A 27,760-nucleotide genomic window follows, 5' to 3' on the forward strand; every position below is an offset into this window, starting at 1 on the left:
TGTTTTTCTATGTTTCACATGTGTGATGTGACGCATGTCGTCAGTTAAAACACATATTAAAGATTAATATCGTCTAGTTTCTTTGTTATTAAAGATATCAGAGAAATTAAAAAAATATGAGACTACAACATAATATCGGGGTATACTCACCTTTGTGCCTTTTTCTCCCTACAAGGTGTCTCAATCTTTTGTTTCGGTTAAAACACATCTTAAATTACAAAACCCTCTATTTTTTTATTTCTAAAGATATCAGGGACATTCAAAAAACAAAATGTTCACAAAATATAAGACTACAATACGATTCTGATGTATACTCACATTTGTACCTCGTTCTCCCTACAAGGTGTGTCAAACTTACATAAGAAAAACATTTCTTTTCTATACACCCGGTATAAGTACAAAAAAAAGTTTGAGTAAACCTTTGCATAACTGTGTAAATACTAAAGAAAAGTCTAAAATAATAAAAAAAAATTAGCGGAATCCGTTAATCTGTTCACGAAAAAATTTAGTATAAAAATTCAGCAGAATTTTCTATATCCCTAACTTTTGACAAGCAGTTTATTCATATCAGATCTTTTGTAGCTAGAATATTGTATGCGCCACTCATTTTTACGGCGTTTAGCGGTTTTTTATTCTTGTATCAGGAGTTTTTCAAAGTTATTTATAAATTAAATGTATGAAGTTGAAAGCAATGTTTCTCGATTACACGTTAAGCTTTATAAATGGTCGGCTTTGTCGCATTATCTCCCAAATGATCTAGTGTCCATCAAATGTAACTAGATTTTTTTTTCTATTCGAAACAGATTGAAAAAAAATATTGGGATAGCCGCTAAATGAACTCGGATTTTCCGTTGTCAGATGAAATTTAGCGTCGTAACCACTACAACGGCATAAACCATTTCGGGAATAATGGTTAATTGGATTATACTTTTGTAGCTTAATAACGTCTAAACGGCTTAACCGATTTTGATCACTAAAAATGAGTGAAACGTATTGACAAGTAGTATCTGATGCATCTAAGGTAAGTATGATAACTGAAGGTATTACAGGAATTATTGAGCTTCCATAGGAAATAGATTTGATCATACTTATGAAGCCTGTAACTGTGAAATTCGAATCTTCCCGGATATGAGGTATACACCGTTAGATTCGTCTAGAGTCCTACAAACGCTCAGTTATTGGCGCAATTCGTAGGTTGAAAAACAAAATTTTCAAAGCTTAGCTTTCCAGTTTTTCTGAGCCGTGTGTATGTCTGATCCTGACGGACACCAGTTGAAAGCTTAACTCAACACTATTGATTTGGTGTATTTGCGAAGTATTGATTTGTATCTTGAACCAAAGATATATACCCCCAAAAAATATGCTAAAGTATGCTATTTTACTAAAAAAATGATTTTATTAACGTTTCGAGGCCCAAATCGGGTGTCGTCGTCAAAATATAAAAAATATTAATATTAATTAATACCAGGTCATCCGCGGTAGCCTGTCGCTTCTCCTAAATCTTCCTCTAGTAGTATGTCATTGTAGAGGATATTATAGAGCAATTCTTGTTAGTTTTAGTGCTATATTTAGTAATTAAGAGCCCATGCGGTTTTCGTTCTTTTTTATGCATTATTCTCCTGTGCTATTGTAATATTTTGAATTAGTCTTAGTAGATGTGGTTAGATTGTGGTGAAGATTCTCAATTTTCTTACACTGCAGCTTGCGTTTACCAGTATACCGTACAAATACACCTCAATTCGATCATGTGTTTTTTATCATAAGCTGAAGGAAAACACTTCCAAATGCACCATCCAAATATTTTTGTCAATATAGAACTCTCCTTAATTTATTGTATTTAAAGGACAAGGAAATAAATAAAACAAGAACAAGAAATAAACGTTTAGTAATCTAATAAAATGAAGATTTTAAATACCGTTATGAAAATACGTAATACATGAAACGAATTAAAGCTGAGATGTGTTCGAAAGTTAAAATAGGTCACTAAGAGGTGGCAGATCTTATGTGAATGTGTTAACCTAAAAAGAGAAAAAAATATTAATAATTTAGTAATAATTTTAATATTAATCTGAAAGGGTTAATATATAAAAATATACTAAAATCACAATAAAGATGCACATAAAATAAACAAACCAAGACACGTTAAATGTTACAAGGAGCACTCCCAAATCATGATTTATAATGTATATATGTTACAGTTCAAGTTGATTCTCAGTTAGAGTTGACTATTCCTAGTTCGAGTCAACTCCAACTAAAACGAGCAGTAAGAGTTGATTTGAAAAATTTAATTCAACTTTTACTAGTTGAAGTAGACTCTTAAGAACGCTTGTTAGTAAAAGTAGATCGCGGGAAAAATAGGATCAACTCTTACTAGTTTGAGTTAAATATTCCTGGATCGATTCAGTAAATGTTGATTATAGGAATATAATCTCACATGCTTGTTTGATGAGTGTGCGTCTCTTTGTTTTGACCGTTTCAACTACTTATCACGATTTGAACATATCCAGTAACATTTAATTTGTAGAATCGGTTGTTTGTGTGAATCAACTAATACTAAATGGCATTGGAAAGAGTATACCTTTTCTAGTTGGACTCTACTTTTACTAGTAAATGTTGAATAAAAATCTTCAATGTATATTTATAATCAACTTTTACTAATACCAGCCGTTTGAGTTGACTTCAATTAGAAATAGTCAACTCTAACTGGATAATTAATTTGAACTGTAACATATTGTTATGCTCTGTATTTTCTCTCTGTTATGAGATTAATCAGCATATTCTTATTTCGATTAATTAATTAATTATTTTAATTATTACTTATGGAAACCAAACAAAAATTAAATAAAACTTTCCAATAAAATTTATTCTCAGGGCTAAATTATATTAATGTATTACCTTTAGTTTGTGGCTTCTAGTATCTCTAGTTGCTTACTTCATCCAGGACAGAACAGGGAAAATAAATATACTCAATGTCATACAAATTATATAAATATTATTTATTTATCCAATATACCATAAATATAAGATTTAAATGTATGCTAAAACTCAATTTTGTTGCAACTATATCTTATCTAATAAATTAATCTTTAATTCTGCTTTCTCCTTTTTTAACAAATTGTTCATTTAAATAATTCGTTAGACTGTTCTTACTACTATATAAAAAAAATTACTTTTCACCTTTTGAATAGATTACTTATTTCTTCTTTGAATTTATGAATGACTAAATGATGCTGCAGAACTGTTCAATAGAAAATTAAACAAATATGATATGTGATATAAAACAACTCTCCTTTTCACAAATAATCTGACTAACCTTTTTTTTTCTCTTCTTTACTTCTTCTCTTGGATTGTGTAGTCCTCGTTTCTCCCACACGTGCTCCTCGGATGCTGCGACGATCCTTCTCGTCCAAACTGCTTCACAAACAACAACAGCACTCGCTCGAAATCTTTCAGTTTTCTCTCTGCTCGATATCTTATGCAAATTGATACCAACCGGCTACTCGTTCCAGACAGAAACAGGAATCTCTTCGGACACAAGGAGATTTAACTTCTCAACTCGATCAACGATTTCGTTTCAACACGATTCTGCTTACACGGCCGCCAACTTCAACACTTTACACAGACTTCTTACTTTTCAAAAACTGAACTGCTCTCTCCAGATCTTCATTACACAGTGAAACTTTTTTCCTCCTCAAACTCAGACTCAAACACTCGTATTCTCCCCCCATCCGTCTCTCTCGCCAATCACAAAACATCCTCTCTACACATTGCATCCCTACTTTCATTTCTTAAGAACAAATTATTTTTGTATACAACTTTTCCGTTTCGTCAAATTCCAGGAAATACCAAAATTACTTTTGTGTTTCTACATGCTATAAAAACCCGATATTTAAAAACTCAACAATTGTGTTTACCGTCTTTCCTTCTAAGAAGCATTTATAAACGTCCTATTGTTCACTTCAAAGCGAATACATGTACTTTCTAATCCGACCGTATTAATTGTATAAGTCCGGTCATAGAATCATTAATACTGAACGATTTTCACTTTCCACGAAACAATGCTTATTGACTAAATTATACTATTTACAATTTTTGGCCATATACAGGGCGATGAAAATCTATGATCTCGTGGTCTTTGACATAAATTAATTTTCTAAATTTTCCCCATAAAAATTATATAATATATATTATATCATGATTTACAAAGTTTATACAATGTAAATCATGATTCGAGAGTACCTCTCCTAACATTCAATGTGTCTTGGTTTGCTTATTTCTATGATTTGTTTTTAAACCAGGAGGAGTAAACTAAAAAGACAGATTCAGACTTAAGAAAATCACTAGAAAAATCACCAAATACACCTTTTTTTTGGTTGATCATATCGGCATTCGACAGTAATCCATAAATATTATATTATATTAATATGTCGCTAAACAGTTCTAAAAACAACGCAGAAAACACAAAAATCTCTGATAACTTAATTAACCTATGAAATGCCGATAGTGTCAAAATTTCATAAATGTCATTAGTGTCAAAATTTCATAACAGAGGAGTAAACTTGCCTGAGGTTCAACTAATTACAAACAAGCATTTACGGCGCGGTAAATTTGAATTACTCCTCCTGGTTTAAAAACAGCATAGTGCATCCTTATTTTGATTGTAGTATAGAGAAAACCTTTAATGTAGTTTATATTTTATGTAATACTTACAATATCATCGATTTTCAAGATGGATCTCACAGTTTCTGTAGCTAAACTCAATGCTGAAGTGCTAACTAAAAGTGGTTGAACAACATTTTCTTCGAGAATATCTGTAATAGCTCCTTTACGAACGTTTATTCCAGCAGATGTCTCTCCTTTGGCGTGTCTGTTTCTTAGTTCAGTAACGGTCTAAAATAGATATATAAAATATTTACAAATATTAAGCAGATGAATTATAATGTACATAGTAAGGCATACATCATTTGTGAGAATGACGCTAAGGAACACGAGAAATATGGTAACAATGGAAGAAATCTTTTCAAGTCAGTTCACAGGGAATAGAGGTTTAAAACAAGGTGATCTGCTATCAACCTAATATTAGAACCAATCGTAGGAAGATCTAATATGAGCACAAACAAAACTATTTTCAATAGCAAGGAACAGTGCATAGTGTACCCGGATACGGTGGTGATAATATGAAGAATAAAAAAACACTTAGAAAAAGTTTTCCAGACATTCCAGAGATACAGGGGAAAAAAGGAAAGGAGATAGACAACATATAATGGGGAGTGGAGCGGTAGGGTCACTAAATTTATTACCGAACGCCAAAAATGTGTCAAGAACAGCTACAGCGCGAATCAACGAGACAGTAATCAAACCCACTGCGGTGTATGGTAGCAAAACGTGGATTATGAATCAGCAGGAAGAAAAGAAAGTAAAGATCTGGGAAAGAAAGGTTCTGGGAGAAAATCTTCTGAGAAATACAGACGACCGAGAACATTCATATTATGTACTTGAACACATTATATGAATGCCAATGTCCAATACCAAATATTCAGAATTAATATCCGATATTGAACAGTATATTTTTATCACCCCGTACATCACACGAACCAATTTGTTATCATATTTAAACATGTGCGGGATATTTCATTTGTTTAATTGTAGCAATTTATAAACACTATTTTGGCAATGGACATAATTTTAGCTGACTAATTAAAAACCTTCGTTATTTTTGGCGTGTGGGCTATGACCCAATTCATGTTGCCAACAAGAGATAATACATTTTAGAATCATTCTCAAGAATCACTTAAACCAGGCCAGAGGTGCCTTTAACTTCAATCACTAGAATCAATATGTAGCATCAAATAGAGTCTTCAACTAATTCGCGTACAAGCAACATACCAGTACATCAAACGGTCTCTCGGGGTTGTAGGGTTTACTACCGTGGTGTGAGTCGATATCAATAAAATTGCTAAGTGCTATTTGTGTTTCAATAAACTGAAGATCATCCTCCACTGAGCCCGAAGATTAGACAACCAGAGAACAAAAGTATTAACACGGGAGCAGTCGCGCCGTTATTTAGAATAAATCTAACATTTTATCCTTTTGCCCTGTTAACTTGATGAAAAATTGTGCAACATAACTTTCGACTCGTAAGTTCCTCGAGGAAGGGTGTAGTAATGTGTAGGTTTATTTTTTTCTTCTTCGTCTTCTTCTTTTTTTGTGTGGAATTTATGGCTCTGGTGAGAGCCAATTAGCTTAATAATTGTTAGAAATAATATTTCTAACATAACAAGTAAATAAAAATACTATAAAATAAAAATTTGTAAAATCGTATTGTTAGATAAAATCTAACGCGCGACCGATTACGTGACAGAAAAGAGCGCGACTGTTCCCGTGTTAAGACAATACTGAAAGAGGGAGAAATGGCGAAAAAATAAGAGGACATCCAAAGAAGAAAAGGTTGGAAGCAATAAAGCAAAACTTTTCAGAAAAAGGCGTGATCGATTAGAGAGAAAAAACAAGGGATCAGAAAAGGGAGTGAAATAACCAAGTTTTTGGAAACCATAAGACTAAATGCCTGTACCGCTGTTAGAAGAAATTGAAGGAACGACAATTTAATATAGTCGAGGAAATGAAACTGAAAAAATGGCAAAACCTCGCAATGTTTTCGTCCAGCATTGATTTGTACAAAAATTTGTTTAAATCTAGTTCATTTTCTATTGAGCCGTTGTACGCTTTTGGTTTTTTAAGGGTGAAAACTACCCCTAATTGTAAAAAATTATAAAATAATATTTTAAATTTTAACACTGTCAACATTCGGTTCTTATTAGTTACATAATGATTGTTTTATGCTTTAAGATATACTATCATAATATTTCAACCCTTCAAACCACCCTTGTTGAAGCTACATATAAAAAATCTACTTATCCTAAAAGAATAATTTCGGCTTGCATCGATTTACATAAAAATTTTGGATTAGGATCATCTCACCCTGTACTTATTATATATCATGCTAAAGGGCGTTGATTATTTTTAGGGGTGTAAACTACCCCTTATTGTCAAAAATTATATAAAAACATTGTAAACTTTAATATGGGTAAAATTTGGTTTTGATTGGTTAAATAATGATTGTTTTATACTTTAGGATATAATATCATATTTTAACCCTTAAAAACCACCCTTAATAACATTACAATTTTTATAAGTAGATAATTTAATTTAATAGATCTTTACAGAAAAAAAAGTAGAATTAAAGATTTACAAAAACATTTATTTACACAAAAATACGAATTTACAAATATGTACCATAAAATACAAATACAAATAGTTTTTTAGTCATCTTCCAGTATACGAACCGGTTCTGTATACATACATTGAAAATTATCCATAAGCGGACTATTCGAGTTTTTCGAAAAAAAATTCGTTTTATAAACATAGCTCCTTCATTTTTTTCGATAAAAAGTTTTTCCAAAAATGATTTTGTACGATTTTTAAAGAGTTATAAAACTGTGTAAACTAAATTTCGTAAGATCCCTTAGTTTTTAATTTTAGTGGGTTTAAAGAGCTCGAATAAGGGGATGTTTTGCTCCTAAATAGAGGTTTTAAACAGCTATATCTCGCTAACTGTTCATTGAAATGAAAATCTATGCACAAAGAATTTTAGTATTAAAAAAGCTACAATTTAGAAGTCAATCATTTTTTCGTATCTCCAATATTTTCGGAGATATTTTGAAGTAAAAGGTGAAAAATGAAAAATTGCAAAAAATTAATTTTTCTTTAAACTCCATTTTTTCTAAAATTAGGCCTTTTAAATAGGTCAAACTTCTTGGCTGTATTGATAATTCAAATATCAAAGAAATTACAGAAAGGTGAACACCAATTTTTAATTAGGAGGGTAGTTTTCACTGATTTTTTCAAAGAAAAGCAGGTATTGACCTTTTTTTGATCATAAGTCGCTTAGTTTTCTGACTAGAAACTTTTTATTATTTTTTGAAAGGTCTAACTGAATACTTGAAAAAAGATTATTTAAGTTTTCCTCGAAAAATGCAAAGTTTTTCCATTATTTGGCTTTGAATATTTCAAATTATGAAAAATATTAGTTTTACGAAGAAAATGTAAAAAAGATTTTTTTCTTAGAATTACTTTTTACATCGATTTATATGGTTCAAATGTAATAAAAAATTCCCACCCCCGAGATGGGGTGGCAACCATCCCCAAGGTTTTAGCGTACAGCGGCATGATATAGAAAATGATCCTTGGACTATTCTCTACCTTCTGTGAAAATTTCAAGTAAATCCATGCTGGACGAAAAAAGTGCGAGCCAAAATGCTTTATTTCCTGGACTAATAGTAATTACGTCGCAAAAATAAGATGATAAAGAAATGTTGAAAGGTAAACAACTGTGTACAAATATACAATGAATGTGTACATAAATGAGCTACGAAAATAAAAAAAAAACTTATAAAAGACAGCTAAAATTCCTCTTCGTTTACATACTTATTCCCATACTTTGCAGTGTATCATCTTTAAAAATAGTTTTTAGATTTTAGATTATACTAACCTGTATGGGATTTAATCCTGCATTCTCAGACAAGGTAAATGGTATAATCTCTAAGGCATTCGCATATGCGCGTGTGCAAATGGCATCAATGCCTTCCAGTTTGTTGGCCATAGCCGCTAGTTTAAGAGCCACCTCAACCTCGGGCGCTCCTCCTCCGGCAATAAGTGCCTTCTTGCGAACAAGACAACGAATTACACAGAGAGCATCATGAAGAGATCTATCAGCCTCTTCAAGAACTAATTTGTTGGATCCTCTAACCAGCAGAGTTACTGTCCTGCCTGCATTTTGTGCACCTGAAAGATGATCGTAATGTTAATAATCCATAAAATATGACACATTGTAAGCTTTTTGACACTAGAATGATAGTCTGCGTAAAATTGACACATGCAGTTTAAAGGTATTGCTCTCTCTTTCTAAATAGCGCGAATCCGTCGCTGAGCGTTTGGGGCATCTAAGTCGTCACTAGAAGCTTCCAGGAAACGTAGCTGTTCCTGTTGCTAAGGTAAGTGTCACCCATTTTGAAATATAATGACAAAACTATGCATGATTAACAGTTTTCATGACCTAAGATTTTGGTTTATATAATAATTATATTATTTTCATGTAACTTCATGTTCCAATTATATACAGAGTGTTATTAAATAAGTATGAAAAACTTTAAGGGGTACTTCTACATGGAAAATAATGGCAGTTTGCTCTATAAACGTATGTCCGCAAATGCTTCGTTTCGAGATACAGGGTGTTGAAATTTTTATTTTAAACTGTCAATTTTTTTATTGCTCTAAGACCGGTTGAGATATGAAAATTACATTTGGTGGGTTTTAAGAGGTAGTTATTGCGCATTTTTTTTACAAACAAATAACAATTTTGTATTCATCATTGGCGCGTCTACGAGTAATGGTCTGAATTCTTTTAAAGAAAAAAATGGTACGCCACTAAGATATTTCAAATTAAAAATTATTTTTGTATTCCGCGTGTAATTTATGAAAAAGAACCTTTTTTATGCGAAAAAATAAAACATCTTCGCGCGTATTTTTCATTTCTTAATACATAATCAAGAACTCTAAAATATAAAATACATATATATATATATATAACAGAAAATATTACTAAAAGGATTTTAACTAGGTGCAAAGCTACAACAAATGTTCAAAATTACCTCCTTTAAGAGTGACAGAATAATTTTATATTCACCATTACAAGTAATGGTCCGAATTTTTTAAAGAAAAAAAATAGTACGCCACTGAGAAACGTCAAATTAAAAATCATTTTTAAAGTCCTCACTGGGAACACTGGAACAGGGGCAGTTTTAATTGTGGAACAGGTTAAAAATTTGGAACAGTCACACCACGAAAACGGCGCATTTATTTTGTCCGACAGAACAGACTTAAACTCTCCGAACCGAGATTAAACTCCCATGCAAAAATCAGACTGCTATTTATCACCGGTCATAATTCCTGTCATTTGACATATTCTACATGTTCCACTCATTAAAACGCCCATGTGATAATAAATAGCAGTCTGATTTCTGCATGAGAGTTTAATCTCTGTTCGGACAGTTTAAGTCTGTTCTGTCGGACAAAATAAATGTGCTGTTTTCGTGGTGTGACCGTTCCAAATTTTTAACCTGTTCCACAATTAAAACTGCCCCTGTTCCAGTGTTCCCATATATCAAAGTTTATCCGACTAGATACCTTTAAGCTATTAACAAATTTTCAGCTTGCTATTAATCAACTTTTTTTTCATACGCGGGACCCAGACCTAATAGGAACTGATTTCAATTAAAAGACTAAGTTTTTCAACCTAATAAAAATATTTGTAAATTAAATATTTTTAAAAGATTTTTAATTGAAAAACTTTATTGGCCCATTTCCTGGTGACAACCTCCAAGGCTTCTACAATATGCAAGCACATGGATGCTGCAGTGAAGACTAAGGGGAAGGAATTCTACACTATGCAATTCACAACCCCCGTCTGCAGCCCAGCGGAAAATGGACCTAGTTACTCTATAGGAGTAATACTAATAAAAATAAAAATGTATACCATTTTTATTCATTCAGTTGCGGTGCGAAACCAAAACTGTTTTAATTTTTACTCAGATCAGAGAGTGCAGCCAGCACTCTTATCGACGATTTCACCTCTTTTTAGAGGTTCATCAGAGACTGGATAGGCTGCTTTTCTCTGGCCCAGGTAAAAATCTTCGACATATCCATCTCCCACCGCAACTGACGAGATGGTAGTAGGTGCCTAGCGGCATCTGCTAAATAAAAGACTAAGTTTTTCAACCTAATAAAAATATTTGTAAATTAAATATTTTTAAAAGATTTTTAATTGAAAAACTTTATTGGCCCATTTCCTGGTGACAACCTCCAAGGCTTCTACAATATGCAAGCACATGGATGCTGCAGTGAAGACTAAGGGGAAGGAATTCTACACTATGCAATTCACAACCCCCGTTGCATAGTGTAGAATTCCTTCCCCTTAGTCTTCACTGCAGCATCCATGTGCTTGCATATTGTAGAAGCCTTGGAGGTTGTCACCAGGAAATGGGCCAATAAAGTTTTTCAATTAAAAATCTTTTAAAAATATTTAATTTACAAATATTTTTATTAGGTTGAAAAACTTAGTCTTTTATTTAGCAGATGCCGCTAGGCACCTACTACCATCTCGTCAGTTGCGGTGGGAGATGGATATGTCGAAGATTTTTACCTGGGCCAGAGAAAAGCAGCCTATGCAGTCTCTGATGAACCTCTAAAAAGAGGTGAAATCGTCGATAAGAGTGCTGGCTGCACTCTCTGATCTGAGTAAAAATTAAGACAGTTTTGGTTTCGCACCGCAACTGAATGAATAAAAATGGTATACATTTTTATTTTGATTTCAATTACTTTGTAAACGTTAAGATGTTATTTTTTTTGCATAAAAACGGCGCTTCATATGAAAAAAAGACAAGAACGATTTTTTGTCGCAAATTGAACGAGGAATTCAAAAATGATTTTTAGTTTGACATATCTCAGTGGCGTACTATTTTTTTTAATTCAGGCCATTACCCGTACGCGCGCCAATGGTGAATATAAAATTACTCTGCCACCTTTAAGAAGGTCATTTTGAACATTTGTTGTAGCCTTGCACATAGTTAAAATCTTTTTAGAAATATTTTCTGTTATTGTTCTACGAAATGAAAAATAAATGTTCTCTAAATAAAAAATACGCGCGAAGATGTTTAAATTTTTTTGCATAAAAACGGTGCACCATATGAAAAAAAGACAAGAAAGGTTCTTAATCATAAATCATAAATTGCACGCGGAATACAAAAATAATTTTTAATTTAAAATATCTCATTAGCGTACTATTTTTTTCTTTAAAAAAATTCAGACCATTAGCCGTAGGCGCGCCAATGATGAATACAAAATTGTTATTTGTATATCAAAAAATACGCAATAACTACCTCTTAAAACCCACCAAATTTAATTTCCATAGCTCAAACGGTCTTAAGTAATAAAATAGTTCGCAGATTAAAATAAAAATTTCAACACCCCATATCTCAGAAAGAAGCATTTGCGGACATACGTTTATAGAGCAAACTGTCATTATTTTTTCATGTAGAATTACCCCTTAAAGTTTTTCATACTTATTTACTAACTCCCTGTATCTCTCTCTGTATCTGTAGAGTAGGGAGTGTGAGTCAAGTCCCACAGCACTTAGGCCACAATTGACCCATTGTACATCCTCCCAGGGGGTTGTCGTCCTTAGTTCATTATCCATCCTGCCATTTCCAGGAAGGTGGACAAATCACCTGGTGACATCTTAACTCCCTGTATAATATGTATACAGTAAAATCTGTGTTAACGGTCACCTGCCAAAGCCGAAGACCTGTACTAACGGCTAGTTTAAAAATTCCCCAAACCAATTATATGTAGACTACAAAAACTGGCAATACCGGCCACCTTTCTATATCGGCCAATAGTTCTTTCATTTTTAGTAGCCGTTACTGACAGGTTTTACTGTATATGCTTATTATTTATTTTATAATACAAATGGTCTTATTATTATAGTAAAAAATAAGTTTTGTGGTGGAAGCAAGAATATTCCCAAATTTTGTGAATTTATAATTAAAGTTTAGTTTTTGATTTTTTTAATAAATAAATATAATATAAATAAATTATTTATATTATTGATTATTTGTATATGTGTATAAATACATAATAACGTACAGTTTATTCTAATTATTAATATATAAACCTCAAAATATTGACATGAGCCAATTGTACGTACAATCATCTTTTATGTACATCACAATAGAGTTGAAGTATGAAAAAGTCAATTATGCATTATGAAACTTTACATTAATTTTGATGTTGATACTTCCACTTTTTCTTCTCTACCTATAAGCAGTTATATTTGTTCATTGGTGGATTGATACATCTATAGGTTTTCACTCCATTTTTTGAGCAGTCGGCAATACTACTTTTACCGTTTGATAATTTGTTCCTTACCATATTGACCATTCTGACATCCATTCAGATCATTATTTCATTTATCCCACAATTCTTGTAAATTACATTTTTTTCTAATGTATTTCATGTCTTATTTGATCTTCCAGCATATTTTCTATATTTCCTCTCAGTATACTCATATGTGCTGTTTCCATAAGCTTCTGTGTTTTGGCTATTCTGAGTAATATTTCTGATGTCACATTTGGGCTTACTCTAGCTTTAAAAATTCTTGATTTCGTCTTAGTGTTAATGTGTAGCTTTTGCCATAATAATAATAACGATGAAATTAAGTTATATTACCGTTTAAAAATTTCACTATTAGAAGATCATTTTAGAATATTATTTATAGTGCTTGTTCGGACTGTGGCTTAATACCCTCACAAGAATATTGTTGACAAGTATTCTTGAACCATAGTATCTACCGTTTTTTATTCATTCTATCTATTTGAAATCATTTATTTTCATGGGAAGCAAAATATAGCTGTCAATTCTACCTATGTTCATGACTTTGGTAATGTTTCGTAATCAACTCTTTGTAACGAATTGTTATTAATTTCCGATTAAGAAGATTATAATTTGAAGATGTTAATCAAAATAATACGAACCTGTAATTTTGACCATTCTATTTCCTGCCAATCCAACCTCTTCAACTAAATCAGCAGTAACCAAGTTTTCAGCAACAAAATGATCCAAAGATGCAATAGGGCGGCATCCTAAAGATTTACATACAAATTCGACATCTTCTCTTTCAATATCCTTAATAACCATACACTTGATTTTATCCAAAAAGTGTAAGGCAAGATCTGAAACTGCATCCCTCAAAATTGATTTTTGAACCTACAATGGAGTGTCAATAAATATATATGGAATTTTGTGGCAAAGAAGTTAATAATTCAAAAGTATGTTACTTATCAAAATTCTAATACTATGTATACTTATTACTTACCAAAAGTACATTACATCCAGCTTTCTTTATCTGCTTGACAATATTCAAAATATATGCTCTCTCTTCTTTTAATACTCTATCCATAGCAGCGTAATCAGAAACAATGACATTGTGGTCCATATCTGTTTTTGGAGGTGAAATACAGAACTGGATGAAACCAATTTTAGCTTTCTCAATCCTTTTTGGTCCAGAGACATTTGCAGATCTTTGAGGGAAACAAATTCCTTCTACTAATTCGGTATCTTCTACTGTACCTCCAAGTTGCTTAATAACTTTGATATCAGATAAATTACAAGCTTGTTCTCTACCTAAAATAAAAAAGTATATTTATGATCAAATCATTCAAGTGTACAATTATTATGTTTTTAATTATTTACTTGGTTATTATACAGGGTGTTTGGTAAAGAATGGGCCATAGTACGAAAGTTGATAATAACCGAAATACAGGGTGTCAAAGTTAAACTTTTATTTTATTTATTCTTGAATATTTCCTGAAAGGCATAGGATAACAACACGAAATTTGCTAAGCGGTGGTTTTTTTTTTCAAAGAGAAATCTAAATTCGTCACCAAAAATTATGTATTACCCAGATGGCGCCATATTCGTCTTTCAGTGCTCATTTAATACATTCAATTTTTTTATCCCTTTACACTACATCTAACTCTACATACTTCTTGAATCAAAACTTTTATTCTCTTAATATTTTTACTTAAAAACGTGTACTACATTCATCTCGCTAAACTCAACTGTTTTCGAGATAAACGCGTTTTAAATCATACAACATAATTTTTTGCATAATATCAATGTAGTTACACCCGAAAAATAAACTTGAAACCATAATAATTGTGCCAGTTCTCATATTTATGTCTTTGCATCGCAAATTCCATAATTCCATTTGAAGAAATTTGCGATACATTTTTGGAAATTTTTATGGCCTTCAGTTATTTTTCAGATGTAACTACAATGATATTATGCAAAAAATTATGTTGCCTCGCAGATTTAAAATTGGTTTATCTCGAAAACGGTTGAGTTTAGCGAGATGAATGTAGTATACCTTTTTTAAGTAAAAATGTTAAGAGAATAAAAGTTTTAACTGGTTTTAATTCAAAAAGTATGTAGAGTGGTTAATAAAAAAAATTGAGCAAATGATTGCTGAATGGCGTATGTGGCGCCCTCTGGATAATACATCATTTTTGGTGGCGAATTTAGATTTCTTGTCCCAAAAAACCTTCGCTTACCAAATTTCGTGCCTTTTCATTATCCCGTGCCTGTTAGGAAATATTCGAGAATAAATAAAATAAAAGCTTAACTTTCGGTTATTATCAACTTTCGTACTAAGTAAGTTAGCTTAACCTTTAACTACACGCGCTGGCGTACTTTGTACGCCAGATATAAGAATTCTGCTGGAAATATATTTAAAAATTTAATTTTTGACCTTGCTTATTTTTCTAACCTATCACTGGAATGTGCTTTACAATTTGGTTTTAGTTTCGTTATAATCGGCGTTCTGGAAAGATCGTAATTTACATTTTATTATTTGTTGTTTCCGGTGGTGGACAATATACCCCAGGATTATATTACTATAAGTCGTAATATAAGTACATATTTTAATTGTTTTTTAGTCATTATGGCAAAAAATATATTTTTCTTTGTAAACAATACTTTCTCCTGTAAAAAATCCATTTAAAAAATTTTTTTATTAGTAATTTTATTTATCATGGAATCCAGTTATTCCATGATTCCAGTTATAAATCCCAATTGGCTTACTGAAAAGGAACTCCAAGTATTCACTGATGCCGAATAAGGTTTACAACAAACAACTAAGTGTATTTTTTCAAAAAAAATTAAACAAATCCGCTGTTTTTAAGTGTATTTTCTTGTGGCGTACAAAGTACGCCACGCGTGTAGTTATGTTATAACTTGATGCGCGGGTAGTTAAAGGTTAAATCGACCTATTTTGACCTCGAGAATCTAAGGTTAAGCTATGGCCCATTCTTTACCAAACACTTTGTATATTGGGAATTATTATTCATAATTATTGATATGATCGTGTACTACTTTCAACACTCTAAGTAGCAAGGAATACACAAAAAAACTAAAAATGGTACAACAGCTTTACATAAATATGACGGCAAATATTAAAACCTTGCAACACATTAACCAGAGAAATTGCTATTAGCAAGGGTGTAAAGAATGGCTACTGCATAGCACCTACAATTTTTGAAATATATCTAAATGGGGTGCTCTTAGTGTGGAGAAAGAAGTGTTTCAATATGGGCATCTCAATCAAAGATGAGATTGTACATGATACACTTCGCTGACGACCAAGCCATTTTAGCAGAAGATGAGAGTGATATAAACTGTATGCTTATAAAATTGGAAGAGGGGTACACCAGTGTAAAATTATACACAAAAAACTGAGTACTTAGTTGAAAAGGGAAAACCAGCAAGCCTTCAAATTGAAATGTGAAACAATAAAATCAACTTAAACCTCCAAATACTTAAGAATCTTTGAGAAATAAATGAAGGAAACAAATTGAAAATTAAAACCATGGAAATTAACTATTGGAGACGATGTTGCCGGCTCACTAGACTTGATAGACTAAAAACTAGAATTTCAATGCACCCTAGCTGAAAAATCGATAATATTTGAGTATCCGGAGAAATACAATATTATGTATGGCAAAACTTTTCCTTTGCGTAAAAGTGAAAATTTGTTGAAGAAAAGACGTAAAACTAATGCCTTGCCAAAATTTGCTTTTGGTAAATTAGAAAATTTAAGTTTGCAAAACTTTAATATGAAAAATTTGAAGATTTTTCAAAAACATAGGCGTACAGAAAACGAGAATATTTTGTTGTTTTTGCATAGTTTTACCATCCCGCTCTCTCCCGAAAATTTTAAAATTATCGAAACTATGCTAAAAATTCTTTGTTGGACAGTTGAATGTTGACTTTTTCCCAAAAAAAAAAACAACATAAAGATCATTCTTTTCAAGCAACATATTTACAGATTTGGAAAAACTTTATCTCATTTCGTTTCTTGTAAAGTTCTTAACCAAAAGATTAGTTTTTAAATTCCACATTCAGATATGGCGCTGAGTAACAAAGACATGATTATAAAAATGTCTTCGTTTAATTTTATATGCCTGCTTGATTTTTACTTACCAGGTTCAACAATTTTAAGAACTGCATCGACAGCAAGTGGACCCAAAAAGCTTGAGTGTTGGGAAACAACTTTTGAGTTTAGGGAAGTGGATGCACTTTTAATTAACAATTCTCTATTAGTAATTTCAATTGGAGTAGAAATGTCTGACAAAATCTACAAAAGGTAAAAGTAGTTATTAAATAGCATAGGGCAAATACAATTATTTTATGTGTAAAGTCACTGTAGAAGTCTAAAATAAAGCGTCTATATGATTTTTTATGAAAGAAAAAGTAATAGAATAATATTTAAGACTGTACAATATTTGATCATGTTAATGCATTAAAGGCCGGTTTCACCAACAACAAATAAATCAGTGAATTATTCGTGGAATAAAATTTATTAAAATCCATAAGGAAAAATTTCCCGTAACTGGCTGTATACCATTAATTACAAAAATTGAAGAAAGACTTCTGTGTAAAAGGTATATTTATTAAAACCCCAATAAAGGGCTACATTAAAAGACAGAACGTTTTCGCTCTTATTTATTTATTAGTCGATTACATTTTTTTATTTTGTTTCAGTACAATTTTGATAATTTAAAGTTAAACTGACGAATTTTCACTGTTATAAGCTAACTTGTCAATTTATTTGAAGAGTAAACATTTATTTGATAAATAAATAAAAGAAATCTTATTTGATGTTGGTGAAATGTAGAAACGTCAGTTTTATTAGTTGAATAACTTTATTCATCAAATAAACTACTATCCATCATTGATGAAACCATCCACAACTTGAGAAATACACTGGTAATCCAGTCTTTCTCCTTTTTCTGGCACTTTTTATTCAGTCTTTCTCCTTTTTCTGGCACTTTTTATTGAGTTCATCTTTACTTATTTGTAATGTAGTGTCTTTTCAATTTCTTCTGTCATATAGATCTCATGGCCATATAAATAAAACCTTATGAAGATAACTAGATGAAGGAACTTCTAGATAACTAAAAGAAGCCACAAATGAAAAATGTTGTTTAACCCCTTCGCGCCAGACCGTCATATGGCAATTCGCTCCTATATACGGATACAACTAATTAAAGGCGGGTTTCCCCACCTCTAGATTTGAATATGAACATTCGGATCGAACAAAAATACCTTAACCCTTAAATGCCCAATCGGGGTCACTATGGGACCCCAGACATACATTTTTGGCTATAATATCTTTATTTGAAACATTTGGCAACCGCGCAATCAGGTATTTGTGTGAACGTGTCTCCTACGTTTTCTGTTAGTATACCACGAACATTCGTGAGGTGCAGTGGTCTGTAAGAGAGATTCAGATAAGTGGGGTCTCGCTGTGACCCCGATTGGGCATTTAGAGGCACCAGAATATTTTTATTATTTTTAACATTTTTCGTCAGTTTACATTGAAAAATGGACCGTAAGAGAATGAAAATGACAATAAGCGACCAAGAACATGAAAAAATTATCCGAAATATAGAAGAAGGGATATCAGACTCCGATTTCGACTATGAGATTACCGACGAATCAGATAGCGAAGAGCAAGATGTTTTTGAGGAAAATGTTTCGGAAACTGAGGACAATTTAGAAGTCAACAGTGACGAGGAATCAGATGCAGAACCTACCGAAGTGGACGATAATATTAGTGAGGTTAGTGGTCCAACATATACATCCAAATCTGGAATGCAGTGGAATAGCCTACCTTTCGTGAGATCCAAGAGGCAACAAAAAAATATTATAAATGTACATCCAGGCTTAACAAACTATAGTAAAAATTCCAACACGTTTTTAGACTATTTCAATTTATTTTTGACCGAAGAGATGAAGAATGTCATATGCCTTCATACTAATGAAGAAGCTGTTAGGCGTTATCAAGAGTGGAACGAAAAACATCCGAATAACAAAAAAGAGTGGACGGTACTTACCAACAATGAACTGGATAGCTTTTTAGGAGCACTTATCAAAGCTGGTGCTTTAAGGTGTGGGAAAGAATCGACACGAGAGATATGGTCTACAGACACCTCAATACGCCGGTCATTTTTTACAGCCGCATTAGCTAGGAACCGATTTGAAGAATTATCGAGTTTCTTGAGGTTTGATGACAAAGTGACCAGGGTGGAGCGGAAGGAACAGGATAAGTTAGCGGCGATACGAGTAATTTGGGACATGTTCGTCTCTAACTGTGACAAAGCCTTTGAACCATACGAACATATAACCGTTGACGAACAGTTAGTGAGTTTTAGAGGAAAGTGTCCTTTTAGACAATATATAAAATCAAAACCTTGCCGCTATGGGATAAAAATTTGGGCTGCCGCGGATGTTAAAACATCTTATTTATCAAAACTTCAGGTGTACCTTGGAAAACTACCAGGTGGTACAATAGAGAAAAATCAGGGATTTCGTGTTGTGAAAGATCTGGTGGAACCATATCATGGCAGTTGGAGAGGAATTACAACTGACAACTTTTTTACCAGTGTTCCTCTTGCTCAATATCTTTTATCTAAAAACCTTACTTTACTTGGGACCGTCCGCAAAAATAAACCTGATACACCACCACAACTAAGTTTGACAAAAAGACCTGCGGAGTCGTCAATATTTGCTTTTACTAAAGAATTAGCTATGGTTTCGTACATACCTAAAATACACAGGATGGTACATCTTCTTTCAAGTCAACACGATAGTGACATAATTTGTCAAGACTCTCAAAACAAACCCTTGATGATTTTAGACTATAATAATACCAAGGGTGGTGTTGATAATGCCGACAAACTGATTAGGGAATATTCCTGTAAAAGAAGAACTGCTCGTTGGCCATTCAGGCTCTTTATGAATATTATAGACATGTGCACTAAATGCCTATATTTTATACATTGAAAAAAATCCTGATTGGAAGAAAAATAATTTTTCACGAAGACGTATTTTCCTGTTACAATTAGGGGCTGAGCTTGCTCGAAACAACATGGAAAAAAGAGCGAAATATATAAAACATAAAGCCTATGTAAAATCTGCTCTAAAAGATTGTGGCATACCAATGGTAAACCCAACTACCGAAGTTGCAACTCAATCCGTCCATTCAGCTAAGAAACGTGCTCGTTGTTACCAGTGTCCGCGAAACTGTGACAGAAAAGTGAATACCGTTTGCTCTTTTTGCAAAAAATTTATATGCCAGGTGCACAGAAAAGAAGAAAAAACTATTGTATGTAAAAATTGCAACTAAAAGTTATATGCTTATATTATTATTTAATTTTAATTTTGTTCGAATTGAAAATAATTTGTTTCTAGAAAAGCCGTTAATTTTGTATGAAAAATAAATAAAAATTATTCAAATATGCTTAAAATTATTTTTAACCGTGTTTTCCTTTTAGTCAGTGCTAAATGACGTTACTAAATTGAAAATTTTAGTGGGGTCCCTAGGAGACCCCACATGGGCATTTATGGTTATTTTCATATCACGGGCATTTAAGGGTTAAACCTGATGCAGACGTCTGCACCACCATATATGGCGAACACACACTCATGATACACCTGTGTGAATGTCACAGTGTGACAGTCAAGCATGATGCACATGGGTGCACCACCATATTGAAGGGGTTAAAGAGAGACTTATATTGAATTGTTAAATGATTCTGTTATAAATATTTTACTTACATCAACTGCCAACTGGGCTGCTCTTTGGAAAGATTCAGATATTGCTGTAGGGTGAATTCCCCTTTGTAATAACTTTTCTGCAGCATCCAACAAAGCTCCTGCAATTACAACAACAGATGTGGTACCGTCTCCTGCTTCAATGTCTTGGGCCCTTGATAATTCTACCAACTAGAAAACAATAAAGGTTGTACTAAGCGACGCCGTAGCTACCGATTTTTTCTTTATTTATACGTCCATGGATTTTTCAGTAGATCTACCGATTTCTCTTTTTTTTCTACCGAAAAATAAAAATTCTTAATTTCCCCTATTATTTTATGGATTCTGCTTTTTTAATTTATATAAAACATGAACTAATAAATATTTGTTGTTTGCTTAGACATTAATTATTATTGCAGTTAATAGAAAATTTGTTAACAATTGCCCTGATGGTTTAACCAGTTGATTTGGCAATTGTGTCGGAACTAGTGATGTAACGAATATTCGTATTCGCATTCGCGAATATTCGCATGCTTTTACATATTCGCATCCGCATTCGCGAAATTTGTGCGAATGTTTTGCGAATATGAAAACCAGAAAAAAAATAATTTTAAGATAATATTAGGTTAATAGAATCAAAATCTATTCACTTTTCATCTTTTTTATTAAGAAAAGGTAACTTAACCTCAAACATGCAGCTACTCTAAAAGGGGCAGACCACAGATGAGATGGTCGGATGACCTAAAAAGATATGCAGGGATCAGATCGACAGCATTAGCACTGAATCGAGAAGAGTAGAAAAATAAGGGGAGACCTACGTAGACCTACGTTCAACTTTGGACAAATGAAGGACAATAGATAGATAGAACTTAGCCTTGTATAATCACATTATCAGCCTTCACTTTTTTTATTATTTGGTATTATATAATAAAGCTTAAGATTCAGATTGATTTACACTAAATATCAATTAACTTTTCATTATAAAAGGAAACATTACAAAAATAGAAACAAATTAAAAAAACTGAATATTCGCATTCGGATCCGCATTTGCGAATGTCGGTAACATATATTCGCATTCGTATTCGCGAATGTTCAAAAAATGACATTCGTTACATCACTAGTTGGAACCCTTGAATTTGCAGTTATCAGCTTGCCACAGATGTTCAGTAGATATCAATTTTATGACCACTTATTTATGATTTTGAGACTTATGTATATCTGCCTGAATACTGTTAATATCAAACTAAAAATAGGTTTATATTAGATTGAAATCTTAAAACAGCAGAATTTAACTTATTTTACACTTCATCATCATCATCAGTGGCATTACAGCTCTTTATGAGCCAAAGCCTTCTTCAGAACAATCCTCCATTCGCTAATACTCCCTGTCTCTAACAACTCTTCTCCATGCTCTACCAATAGATTTTAAGTTGTTCTATCGGCCCTCTTCGGTCAAAAATTTTTCTGACTATGGCATCTTCCTCTTGTCTGATTACATGGCCTATCCATCTAAGACGTCCTTAATGAATTTTACAACGTCAAGTTCTCTAAAACTCCTATACAACTCACAAGTTGTAACGCATGTGCCACAAACCTTGTTCTTTTATGCCTCAGTATATTCGTCTTAGTATTTTTCGCTCAAAAAGTTTAAGCATTTCTTGGTCATTCTGTTAGTGACCAAGTTTCTGAAGCATATGTTAGTACTGGTCTTATTAGTGTTTTGTATACTGTCAATTTAATTTTTCTAGGTATTATCTAGGTATATATCGTCGTCGTCACGGCAAAAGTCACTAAGTCCAAATCAACAGATCTGAGAAAATGAACATTTAATGGCTTCTACCTGACAAGAAAATGGTAATTTTGGACTTATGCATATTCAGTGATTTAGGCAACCATCTCTACATACTTTCTAGGACTTCGATATTTCTGCCAGACTATGAAAATTGATATTGTGAATTGATTAGGACAGGGATCTCAATTTTGACAAAAATGGACTTAGTGAGTTTTGCCGTGACGATGACGATATCGACACCCCCATCGAACAAGGTTGTAACTCAAGGTAGATTTTTTTTCAAATTTCAACACAGGCGAATTCCGAAAAAAATTGCGCACACATCAATATAAACGACATAGTTTAATTCTCAATAGTTTGGCTAATACTCCATTGAAAAAAGTTGTATTTTAACTTACGTGTGCCATTTTAGCGTGAAAAAGGCAACTGGATACTCCCTATGTTAAATATTTACTTTCTTTATACTTGACGATTAACAAGGTTTTTAAATGAGTTACAACTTTGTTGCACTTATGTTTAATTTATAAAGTATTTAAACATATGGTGCATCTCATAAGTCAATTTATCGGAATAAAAGTAAAAAAGGATTTAACGGACTTTTTTTCCTTTTTGATAGTTGCAGTGGACAAAATAAGTATATGTTTTGTTTGCTATCAGTGTTTGCTATGTACTTCTATGTAATGAAAAAGTTTAATATTAACATTACACATGTATTTTTTGAAATAGCACATTCACAAAACGAGGGTGATTCAATGATAGAAAAACGAAAAAAAAAACCATTAAGTTGTATATGCTCCACACCAATGTATAACCATGATATGCCAAAGTATCAGGAAAGCCTAAATCCGTAACTGAAATAAATCAGAAGCAAACACATGTTAATTTTGAAGTAGATATAAATAGTAAAAGAGTAAAGTAATAAAGTAGAATGGTTTAAATTTAAATATTTACAGATATGCAATAAAAATGCGAAAAATTTAAGATATTTTATACCATGTTTTTTTCATAGTGATAGAATATTATTGTTTTTGTAAAATTTATAATTTCCAATTAAAATTGTGTAAACTGTAGATTGATATTTTGTTTAATGTACTATAAAAACTAATTTTCTCCTAGCTATATTGCACATAACTTAAAACGTACAACCTTTTAATAGTTAAACAGGAAAAATAATTGACACGGAGAGTGTAAAATGGTTGTTAGGCGAGTTACAACATTTTTCTATGAATACTCATGTTTAATCTCAAGGTTGTATCTCAATCAAACTCAAGATTTTCAATAGCTAATAAAATTACAAAGATTACATCTCACACAACCCTTACTATGTTATAAATATCATATCACATTAGTGTAAAAGAGTCTAATCATTTCGCTACAAATTTTTAAAAATTCATGTTTTTGTTTTTTGCCTCTGTAAAATCGCTAAAAATGAGTTACAACCTTGTTCGATGGGGGGTGTCGATATAGGTCAATTTTATTTTACACTTATTGACTTTATTTTTTATACTGAAATCTTAGTATTTTGACATAATTAAAGAATAAAGTACATTAAATTTTTCTTTCATTATCAATTGCTTCAATATCTGACATAACAAACTTATTTCCGGACCTGATTACAAACGATAGATACAGAATGGCAAATGCTACAAAACAAGCAGGAAATTAAATCCTTTTGAGAAGAAGCTGTACCCTTGGTAGACATTCAAAATTAGGAGATGGAATACAAATGTTCAAAACTTTTGTGTTTAATCTGCTTTGTATTCGGCATTCGTCAACCAAGGTTGAAAGAATTTTTTCTGCTATAAACTTAATGAAAAGAAAACAGCGAAATTTACTTAATACTGAAACTGGGGACTTTTCCATACCAAATTCTATATCAGAGACCAAAACTGTTATGATTTTGTGAACTGTTATGACAAATGAACGACAGAGCATTATTTTATGGTTTTGAGAAGGAGCGATTAGAAATTATATGACAACTGGCAAGTACATTTCATATATTTCATCAGTTAATTTTTGCCGTTAGGTCCCTATACTATTCATACATATATGAGGGGCGTAAAATCAAAGTTGGCAATGTCCAATTTCCATAATTTTGGGAAACCGCGAAAAACTGTAGAAACTAGCAAAATTAAATTAACACAATAAAACTGATAAATAATTATATAAAATTTGGTTTGTGATCAGATGTCCAGAAAGAGAAGCTTAAGAAATTATTTATTTTCCTTTTTTTAAATATTTTTGTTTGGAGATTGCCGCTTTTGTTTGCAACGCATTGAAATTGACGGATATGAAAATGAACTATATGGATATTATCAGTTTTGAAACTAATTAAACATCATTGTGCCGGTTACTTAGTGAAGAAAAATATATTTTGATATTGAACAATAATGTAAAAGCAATTTATATGCATATCACGTAAACCAAAATATCCAGAAGTTCTGGTATATATTCATAGATTTCAACAGAGTTCACGACATTCACAGTTGATCACGTGCGAGCGCGACGTGGTTCTTATTGACCTGCAGCAGAGATTGCCGTGTTTGGTATGCACTCGGCTATAAATATTGCCGCTTTTGATCCCAACATGAATTTTTCACTGCAATTTGTATACAGTTAAGACCGCTTTTGGTTTTTACAAATAGTATTATCTAACAGATAATTAAAAAACGCAACAAATGGCGTCCCTAACTCAAAACATGAAGAAGTGGAGATTGCCGCCTTTGATTTTACACCCCTCATATCCTTTATTTACTTTGTTATACTTTATTTCTGAAAGTAAAGTTAGATAAAGTTTATTATTGAAAAAGGTGGTTATTTTTTTTAAATATTATTTGTTTTACCTGAGAAATACACACTTGTACCTAAAATATCACTGTTTTTTTGCAACGTGATAGCAAAAGAAACAAAACATAAAATCTACTGAAATTTGATGATTTCTACCTAAAAGTTAAGAGCAGTACTACTGAAATTTTGTAACAGAGCTGTGGCAACACTGGTTATACAGTAGACTCCCACTATAACGAGAACTGAAATTGCAGACTAATTACCTTGTTGTATCAGACAACAATAACATTGTGCACACACATGAATAAGTAATTTTCTAAGAGATTAACTTCTTCTAGCGAAGCCATTAGTAATATTATGCTAAATATTGTTTGAATGGCACTTTTGAAAAAGGGTTGGTGGATAAACAGAAAGAAGTTGAAAGGCGGTGGAGTTTATTACATCTCTTGATGATCCCTTTATAAGCATACAGATTTTAGGCATTTCTGTAAACAGGCAGCTAGTGTATTTATTTATAGCCATCACCATGCCAAAAATGGGTAAAGAAACATGTTCTTCAATCTCATTTTCCCTCATTATAGCCAAATATGCCTTGTTATCAAGGTGTTATAGTTCAATAGAAATTTCATGCGACACCTAATGTACCTTGTTATAAGTAGAACCTTGTAATACCAGTATTTGTTATAAAGAGAGTATACTGTACTATAAAGTAAGTACAAAACTCAAAAATACCAACCATTTTAGCAGCAGGGTGAATGAGGTTTATTTGTTTCAAGATTGTAGCTCCATCATTGGTAATTGTCACTTCACCATTTCCAGCCTGGATCTAAAAAATACAAGAACTTTACTTAGACAACTCTTTATTTGATTATATTGGATTACATACCATTTTATCCATTCCTCTAGGGCCAAGACTTGTACGGATAGCATCGCAAACAGCTGAAAGTTTAGATCAATTTTTTAGTTGTGACAGTTCTTTTATTACAGAAACAATGCATGTAATCAATAGAAGGGACATAAAATAGTTTAAAAATTATGTTTGCAGTACTATTATGTTACATTTTTAAATACAAACCTTTTGCGGCGTTAATATTACTGGTCCTGACATCAGCGGGTTTACTTTTGTCCTTATATGCAACGGTTCTTCCTCTATTTGTATCACCACCGGCTGTAGGCGCAGTCATATTTGATTTTATTATTGTTTTTTATTTAAAAAAGATATTCCTGAAGCCGATGTTTACAGATTATATTCTTGAAAATTTCACTCCCTAAAATTGGATTATTTTGGTGCTGTCAAAAGTCAAAAGAGCATGACTCACGCAGGATTGCCAAATTAAATTTAGTATCAACAAAAAAGTTTTTTTTATTTTTTTCAAGTAAATTCCTAATCTATATTAATTTAACTAATTTGAAGATTTTGATCAATATATTATATATTAATAAATTACAAAATTTACAAGATAATATTTGTGTATGATCAATATTATTTTTAATGAATTATAATGACGGTTGCCTAATCAGTGGTTAGCTATCACAGTGTGCTTGCAGTGTGCTATGGTCTATGATGGTGGTTTAGGAGGGTGTGGTAAAGTTATGAAAAATATTGATTTATAGAAAAATAATTCCCAAAAATAGACAATCATTCATTTGTGGGTCAATTTATTTCTCAAACGAAAAAAAAAACAAAACTCATAAAGTCTACTTAGAACTTCTTATAGCAAAGTTCTGGGAATAAAGAAAATATAAGTTTTTCTGATGCATAACTGTGAAACTGTGTGATGTTTTCTAATGTAATACCTCAGATATAATGTATAACTGAGACTGAGTGTAGCTCAGCCATGGCTCAGCCTCAGCGGCTAGGCACTTGCTTATCAAGACACATCTGACCCAGCAGGGCCGGATTTAAGAGGAGCACGCTGGGCAGCTGCCTATGGCCCCCACGCCCCACATTCTGTGGTCACAAAGCCCCAAACATAAAAAAATAGTTTCAAGGATCAAAAAGTCAAAATATTATTCAGTTTCTCTTGACTCGACACCTAATGAAGGACATACCGATCAACTAACTGTACTATTTCGTTATATGAAAAATTTCATTCCTGTGAACCACTAAATGGGTGAAAAAGTTGAACCGAAACTGGGATTAGGTTCACACATGTACGGTATGATATAGATAGATAAAAAGGCAGGAGTGGCAGTTACTGGGAACAATTTTACGCTATCCAAATTTCTTGGATACAACCCAATAATCTTTCAGGCAGAAATACATGAAATAGATATTAGGTCCAAAGTTTTTATTTTATCAGCTAGCCAAGCTGCCTTAAAGGCTCTAGTCATTTACTTGTAGGTCAAAGTCAGTTTGTGACTGTAAACAATCCCTCAATAAGTTGGGAACGCAACAAAGTAACTTTGATGTGT

At 32.3% G+C, this 27,760-nt stretch overlaps 1 protein-coding gene across 1 annotated transcript; it reads right to left on the reverse strand.

The window, feature by feature from the left end:
- Positions 1-1,869: 1,869 nt before the first annotated feature.
- Positions 1,870-26,675, reverse strand: LOC114336721 (T-complex protein 1 subunit delta). Its single transcript, XM_050650757.1, has 10 exons — positions 26,421-26,675; positions 26,232-26,284; positions 26,082-26,171; positions 20,791-20,958; positions 17,152-17,305; positions 13,988-14,295; positions 13,647-13,878; positions 8,549-8,841; positions 4,711-4,890; positions 1,870-2,018 (listed from the first exon to the last, which is right to left on the reverse strand). Exons 1-10 carry the CDS (start codon positions 26,527-26,529, stop codon positions 2,001-2,003), a joined length of 1,605 nt encoding a protein of 534 aa, XP_050506714.1. The 5' UTR covers positions 26,530-26,675; the 3' UTR covers positions 1,870-2,000.
- Positions 26,676-27,760: the final 1,085 nt, after the last annotated feature.

Source organism: Diabrotica virgifera, chromosome 5 (assembly GCF_917563875.1).
Source record: "Diabrotica virgifera virgifera chromosome 5, PGI_DIABVI_V3a".
Lineage (NCBI taxonomy): Eukaryota > Metazoa > Arthropoda > Insecta > Coleoptera > Chrysomelidae > Diabrotica > Diabrotica virgifera.